We start from the raw sequence: 7,762 nt of genomic DNA, 5'->3' as shown, positions 1-7,762 counted from the left end.
CCTATCAGTAGAATAACATGCAGTTGTAGAAAAGAATGAAGAATGGTCCCCAAGATCAATTTTTTAATGATAAAAGCAGGATGCAGAACTGCGGGCAGAGTATGCTCTCATTTTTGTAAAAATGGAAGGAAAATAGTTCGCATGTGATTTTGTTTGCCCGTACACCGAAAAGGAATGCCAGAAACCACTCTGGGGGGCTCAGGAGGCTAAGGTTTAGGAGAAGTGGGCTTTTCACTACATACTTTTTTATATCTTTTGAAATGTGAACTATCTGAATGTATTACTTATTCAGATGTGAAAATTATAATTTTAGGAAATAATCAATTTCCTGCTGTGTCCTGTATCCCTGCCTAGAGTGTGGGTTCCCCCAGGGCTGGCCCTGGTCTCAAGTGTCCACGATTGTCAGGAGACACTCAGGGAGTATCTGGGCGGCGGTGAGGAGATCGCCGTGTTCCAAGTCAGCAAGACAGGGGTGCAGGCAGGGCGGAGAGCGAGGAGGAGGAGAGCGGGCAGGAGGGCGCGGCTGGGTCTGAGCTGAGGACAGAGGCTGAGCTGAGCACAGGTTCATCTACCTGGGGGGCCGGAGCCGGGGAAGCCTGGCTGTCGGGGGCCTGAGGGCCCGGGCCAGCTCCTTTGGCGATGGGGGTGGCCGGGGCTGGGTCTTGGGCGGGAGGCGGGGCGCTGACTATGACCGAGGCGGGCACGGAGAGGTGGGGGCCCTCTGTGGAGAGGGGCTGCTGGCTCCTCTCCTGCAACAGGCGGCCCGCACAGGGTCAGAAGGCCACCCCACAGGCCCTCAGCCTCCCCACCCGAGACCCCCGCCCCGCTGCCGCCTGCGGAAGGCGCAACCTGGCAGCACATCACACCCTGAGCTCCGTGGGCCCTCTGCCAGCTCCCCCCACTTTCCCTCTCTCGTGCCCCGCCCGCCCGTCCCTCTGTCCCTGTCTTGCCCACTCCCTCTCTGAGATCCCTCCCCTTGTCTGAAAGCTGGTCCCTTCGCCTTGTCTGTCAGTCACCCTGCCAATCCGTCCCCCTCCCAGCTTTGCCGGGCCCTTCACCCCCTGGGCCGCCTGTGCCATCACTGAGACATTCTCCCCAGCCCACAGGACCCTGCCCGCTGCTGCCTCAGCAGCAGCTGATTTCAGCTCCCGGCCCCTCTACCAACCCCGACTCCTCAGCACCTGCTCCCCTGCGGGCCGGCCCTGGTTACCTGGGGCAGGAACATCTGCAGGGAGTCCTGAGTGAGGATGGCGGTGGCTGCGGCAGAGGGCGGCTGCCCCAGGACGATCTTCTCCGGGCTGGACGCCAGGCCTGGGCTGGGCTGGGGGGTGGTGGCCTGGGGCGGGGCGGCGGCCTGCGGGGTGGGGGCCTGCGGGGGCTGCTGCGCCTGTGGCTGTTGGAGGCCCAGGGGCAGTGGCGTGCTGACCGCTGGGGGCGCCTGGGGGGAGGGCTGCACTGTGAGGACAGGCGTGGCCTCCCCAGCAGTGGCGGCGGCAGGGGTGGCCGGCTGCACCAGCCCATCCGGGGTGTTGAGCATGGCCACGGCGCTGGGGGGCAGAGTGACCCCTTGGAGGACGGTAGTGGCAGCGGGGCCAGCGGGGGCTGGCTGGCTCTGCGTGGGCAGACTGCCTGCAGCCAGCGACACGGGCATCTGGAAGAGCGCCGACTGGCCCACCTGGATGGGGGCGGCCGAGAGGATGTGGGCCGCACTGTGGGCCCCAGAGTGGGGGGCCAGCACGGGGCCCAGGCTCAGCGGGCCCGCCAGGTTCTGGTTGGTGAGGATGGGGTTCGCGATGAGCTGTCCGCCCGCGTGGGGGGCTGCGGCCGCCAGGATCTGCCCGCCCACGTTGGCCGGCAGGGCTGAGAGCGGCTGCGGGAGCTGGACCGCGGGCGTGCCGGGCAGCAGGAACTGGTTCTGGCCCGGCAGCATGTGCTGGGCGGGGATGACGATGCTGCTGCCTTGATTCAGAAGGTGGACGCTCATGGGCTTGCTCAGGGCCCCGGGGGGCTGAGGCGGAGCTGCCCCCGTCGTGGTGGCCGGTGGCTGCTTGAAGACGTTCGCCTGCAGAGCGGGCGCGGGGAAGCCCGACAGCACCACATTCTGGCCCGCCTTGCCGGCCATGAAAGTCAGGTTCTGGGGGGCCTTGGGCTGCTGCGGGAGGCCCGCTGGCTCGCCCTGGATGGTGAGCGTGGCGCCCGTGGGGGCAAACGGCTTGGGCGTCAGCTGGTAGAGCTTGGGGGGCAGCACGCCAGTGGGCTTGGGCTGGATAGGCGTGGGGGTGCGATGCAGGATCACGTTGGGCGCCGGGACCAGCGGTGACGTGCCGAGGCCTGGGGCCACCGCCAGCGGCTGTCCCGAGGGAACTCCACTGGCCGCTGCCGTGGCAGCCCCCGCCCCTGCAAACACAGAGTTCCCGTTGAGCGTGGTGGCCACGGCGGCTGAGAGGTTCTTCTGGATGACCAGGCCAGCCCCCTGGGGGGAGACACCGGCCGATGCCAGGGTCACCGGCTCCGAGGGGCCGGCTGCCGAGGCCAGGTAGCCACTGACAGGCACCTGCTTGGCCAGGAGCTGGGAGGTGGGTGTGTTGAGCGCCATGACAGGCTGGCCCACCACCTGGATTGGGGCCAGGCCAAGTGTGGCCGCGGTGGCGCCCCCCGGGCTGCCATTGGGCAGGCCTTGGAGGCCCGGGATGGGCTGCAGGGTCACGTTGCCCAGGCCCACGGGCTGCAGGAAGGGCTGGACGCTCAGGGCCTTGTTGACCACATCCTGGGGCGGCACCAGGGCCTGGTGGGTCAGCACAGTGGGTGGGGCCTGCAGCCCCAGCAGGTCGGCACTGCCCGGGAAGAGGGCCTGGGGCCCCGCAGCCACGGCGGCCGCCCCTCCAGCACCGGTCGGACCTGCCCCGCCATCTGCGGGCTGCAGTGTGGGCAGCTGGAAGGGTCCCAGGTCTAGCTCAGCCTCGGCCTCGAGCGTCTGCTCGGTGATGTTGGCCTCTTGGAGGCTCTGCTGGAGGATGTCGCAGGGCTGGTCGGCGCCCCCGCTGCCCCCGCCACCACCCCCTGTTGCAGGAGAGCCCAGGATGTCATCTTCCAGAAAGTCTAGGTCCACGCTGGGGGCCGGCTGGCTGGGCTCCGGGTTCAGGTGGTTGCCAGAAGCTTCTTGCACATGGAGCTGGAGGCCAGGTAAGGTGGGAAGGAAAGCTAAGGTTAGCAAGGCGCTGGGCTGCGGCCACAGCTAAAGCAAAGAACACTCGGGTGTCAGGGCAGCCATGTTCAAGAAAGAACATTCCATTTGCAATTGGCTGGATCCGCGATCAGCTGCTCTGCCAGGGCTTGGCTGTGCCAACCGGGGGCTTGCTTAATCTGACCTCAGTTTCCCCATCGGTACTTATCAGTGGAATGTAATAAAAACAATTTTTTTAAATAGTCATACAAGCCCACAACACTTATCTGTAATTCCAAAACCCAAAAAGCTCTAAAAAACAAGAATGTTTTCCTAATTCTTTTGGCAGCAAAACTTAACCAGAACTGATGTGGCACTTTTGGTGGAACACATTTTTCCTGTAACGCGACTCGTTATAAATTTGGCCACAGAAAGGTGAGGGTGTGACGTTACATAGGGCACGAATACCGTGTCACCTTTCCAGGACCTGAAAAATTCTAAAGTCTGAAACCCACAGGTTTCCGACAAACAATCACAGTCCTGTCGGACTAAAGATCCTGCTGGTGGCTGCAGCTGCCACTTGTGGGCTCACGTACCAACTGTGCTGCAAGTTCCCTGCTTTCTAGATGCTTTTCACGCTGCCGTGGACCAGGACACACATGGATAAATATTAATACATATGCATGCATATGTGCAGAACATGCCACAAGCAATACTTGAGCTTATGGCACACAATGTCCACGGATATCTGACCAGATAATGCACCGAAACCTGCAGTTTGAAAGAGCTGACTTAATCCACGTGGAGGGCGCACAGCAGGACCTGGCAGCCGCGTGGAACACCATCTCTCATCGTTACTGTGCATGTTGTTATTCATAACAGCCCAGCCAGGCGGGCGCTGCTCGCTTCCCTACTTCACAGAGGGGCGCCACCCCGGTCACCCGGCTGGTGAGTTGAGGAGAGTGGCTGGCGGGACGGGGTTCCGGCTCAGCCTCCAACTGGGGACCAGGCCACTGTGCCGCTCTGATTTCTTAACAACTAAGTGGCTGTACCCAACCTGACTCCTGGGATGGCTGGGAAAATTCCCTGACATCAGGTATGGGGAGTGCTTGGAACCCAACCAGGGACCTTGCCGGTACGAAAAAATATGGTAATGATGAGAATAAGGATCACAAAATAACAACAACATACGATCGTTATTGCTATTGGGTCTACAAATGTAATAACATTAACGTGATAGCAATTGTGTTTCTGGATCTAATCATTTATATTATGAAAGATAAATTATTTGGAATATAATATTATAGTGTTGTGAAAACTAAACAAAAATTACCATAAGGGGCCTGGCATATGACGATCAATTGTTATCAAGATGAAGAGGGGAGGTGCAGGAAGAGGAGGGGGAGGGGGAGGGAGGAGAGGGAGTGGCGTGGCTGGCAGTTAGGCTGGCACTTAGTCTGGGGGGGGGGGGGGGGCGTGTGCCCAGCACAGCCAGGCACACAGCAGGCACCTAATAAATGCCCTCTGCCTCCCCGACTCTGGGCTTTGCTTCACTGTCTAGGTGGCGACGGTGGTCTGTGGGTGAGGAGGCCCCTCCCCACATACGGTCTCACATCTCCCACTGCTGAGTCTGGGCAGGACCCCAGGCCTCCCCCAAGCCCCTAGAGGAGTGGCCCTCAGTGGACCCCGGAGCTGGCGTCTGCCTCAACTCCCCAGAACTGCTCTGTACTGGCTGGCCTTCAAGGCCCAAGGCCTTGGGGACCCTCCCCTTGTTCTCCAAGGGGCCTGCAGGGCTTGGCCATCTTTGCCCACGTCAGCCTCTCCCTCCCTGCTAGGCTCTCCCACCTCTGCTCCCTCCTGCACAGCCAGGGTTCTGGTAGCCACGTCCCACCTCCAGCCCACGAGCTCCCAGCGACTGTCCCCAGCCCTCCTCCCATCAAAGCCCCTCAGGAGGATGAGCCCAAGCCTCCCCTCTGGCCTCCAGGGCCTCCCTCCCACTGGCTGCCTTCATAGGCAACTTGGGCGACGAGCAGGAGCCGCGTCACTTACCCCAGGACCTTCATAGAAGGCACTTTGGGCCTCCCCGGGATTATCCAGGAGGTCGTCACTGTCGAGCTGCAACGAGACCCACCCCACCCAAGGTCAAAGTCAGCAGGGCAGGCCCATGCTCTGGAGCAGAAACCAGTTCAGAGCTACTCAGGACAAGGGGTAGGATGGAGGGGGCTGGGGTATGGCAAACTCTGGCCCCAGAGAAGTGGGCTTGCACGCTTAAAACCCAAGGCGTCCCCAACGCCACGTCCCCTAGCCTGCTCTCTGAAGCTCTTCTGACGTGCCTGCCCTGAACTCGAGATTCCTGCCTCTGTGCCGCTGCCCGAGCTGTGTCCCCTGCTTTGGCCCCTCAGTCCCTTTGGCAGCACATCCTTCAGCAGCTGGCACATGTGCCACCTCCTTCCAGCGAGTGCCCGCCCCTTCTCGCTGAGCACTCCTCCCTACGCAGCCCAGCGCCTGGCGCGCCTCACCATCCGGGCATCTGACACGCCATGCTGTCCCTGTCTCTGGGAGGGCAGGGACCGGCTCCAACTCCCAGGGGCATCTTTGGTGCCCAGAACAGGCCCTGGTAGCCACATAAACACCAGTGAATGTCTGTCCATGGCTGAAGCCTCCCTAATTCCTCTCCAGCTGGACGTCTCTCCAGAACCCCAACTTGTATCTCCGATATTACCCCCTGGACTTCTGGAATCTGCCCCCAAATCCCAACCTCAGAAAATGGCACCACAATCCACTCAGTTACTCAAGTCGAAATTCAGGAGTCATTCTGCATACTCTCTCTCCCTCAACATCTAATCCACCAGTAGGTCTAGTTGATTCTACCTCCCAAATAGATCCCAAATCCAGCCTCGCACGTCATCCACTGCCTGCACGGTGGCCCAGGCCACCATCATCCTATTGCACTCACCTCTGCTCTACAAATTGTTTGATACTTCTCCTGGTGGAGTTCAATTCCCCTCCCTGTGAGCGTGGCAAGACTTAGTGACTCCCTCTAGTAACAGTGTAACAGAAGTGAGGGCACGTGACTTCACAGAGTAGGTCACTAAAGATGCTGCGGCTTCCTCCTTGCTCTCTTACATCACTGGCTCTGGGGAAGAGCAGCTGCCATGTCGTGAGGACACTCAAGCAGCACTATGGAGAGGCCACGTGGTGAGGGACTGAGCCTTCCTGCCAACAGCCACAGGAACGAGTCACTGTGGAAGCACATCCATGAGCTCCAAGCAAGCCTGCAGATGACCACAGCCCCAGGCCACATCTTGACTGCAACCTCAGAGTCCCTGAGCCAGAACCACCCAGCTAAGCTGCTCCCAGATTCCTGACCCTCAGACACTGCAAGAGCTCTGACAAATGTTTAAGTCACTACACGTTGGGATAATCTGTTGCACAGCCATAGATAACTAATATATTGGGTTATTAAGTACGGAATGTCCGATTTCCTTAAGTATTACGTTTGACAGTTGCTATCTCTGACATTTCACTTTGACTCTTGGGTTGTTTTTTTATTATTATTATTATCGTCAAGGTACATCCTCATTCTTTCAAATGCACATTTTGGCTTGCGATTATCTTTCAAATTTTTTTTTAGAGCGACTTTTGTGCAATCACGGATAAGTCAAAAATCTGTGTTATTTCTGAACAGGAGTTATGTCATGGAACCAATGCAGCACAGACAGCTTGAAATATCAACAAAGTGTTTGGGAAGGATGTGGCTAATGAACGCACAGTACGTCGATGATTGGAGAAGTTCCATTCTGGTGATTTTAATCCTGAAAAGGAGCCGTGTGACCTAAGACCATGGTGGCAAATGATGAGCTGAAAGCTGTAGTGGAAGCGAATCCATCTCGACCTACACGTGAATTAGCAGCAAGGTTTGACATTATTATTCCAGCAATACTGGACCATTTGAAACAGATCAGCAAGGTAAAGAAGCTGGATGGATGGGTACTCACAGGAATTAAATGAGCATCAGAAGATAAATCATCTCGAAGCTTGCCTTTCTTTGCTGTCAGGACATAAAGGCAAACCATTTCTATGCTGTATTGTCACATGTGATGGAAATGGATTATTTTTGACAATTGCAAGTGTTCAGCACAATGGCTGGATAAAGATGAAGTGCCCAAATACAGCCCAAAACTGAATAATCATCAAAAAAAGCTAACGGTGTCTATTTGGTGACCCAGCGCTGGTATTATCCACTACAGCTTCATGACACCCGGTCAACTGATTATAGTGCATGTCTACTGCAACCAACTGGACAAAATGATGAAGATGCTTGTGATTAAGCAGCTGAGACTGGTCAATAGAGACAGGCCAATCCTCTTGTAAGACCACGTGTTGCACAAACAATGCTGCTCAAACTACAGAGGCTGGACTCGGAAACTCTTTATCATCTACCATATTCACCAGACCTTGCACCAACTGACTACCGCTTCTTCCAGACTTTGGACCACTTCTTTTTTTGAGACAGAGTCTCACTGTGTTGCCCGGGCTAGAGTGCCATGGCGTCAGCCTAGCTCACAGCAACCTCAAACTCCTGGGCTCAAGCAATCC

At 57.7% G+C, this 7,762-nt stretch overlaps 1 protein-coding gene across 1 annotated transcript in view; it reads right to left on the bottom strand.

The window, feature by feature from the left end:
- The window catches only part of GLTSCR1 (glioma tumor suppressor candidate region gene 1), a 114,474-nt gene that overhangs the window by 14,568 nt on the left and 92,144 nt on the right, over positions 1 to 7,762 (bottom strand). Inside the window, exons 5-7 of the mRNA XM_012653254.1 lie at positions 5,213 to 5,278; positions 1,211 to 3,172; positions 573 to 749 (exon numbers count right to left, since the gene is read on the bottom strand). Of these exons, the coding sequence (XP_012508708.1) occupies positions 573 to 749; positions 1,211 to 3,172; positions 5,213 to 5,278 (2,205 nt within the window). The remainder of the gene's footprint in view (positions 1 to 572; positions 750 to 1,210; positions 3,173 to 5,212; positions 5,279 to 7,762) is intronic.

Source organism: Propithecus coquereli, unplaced genomic scaffold, assembly GCF_000956105.1.
Source record: "Propithecus coquereli isolate 6110/MARCELLA unplaced genomic scaffold, Pcoq_1.0 Scaffold42, whole genome shotgun sequence".
NCBI lineage: Eukaryota > Metazoa > Chordata > Mammalia > Primates > Indriidae > Propithecus > Propithecus coquereli.
Note: the sequence above shows the minus strand (reverse complement) of the source record. Positions and strands in the feature narration are given on the sequence as shown.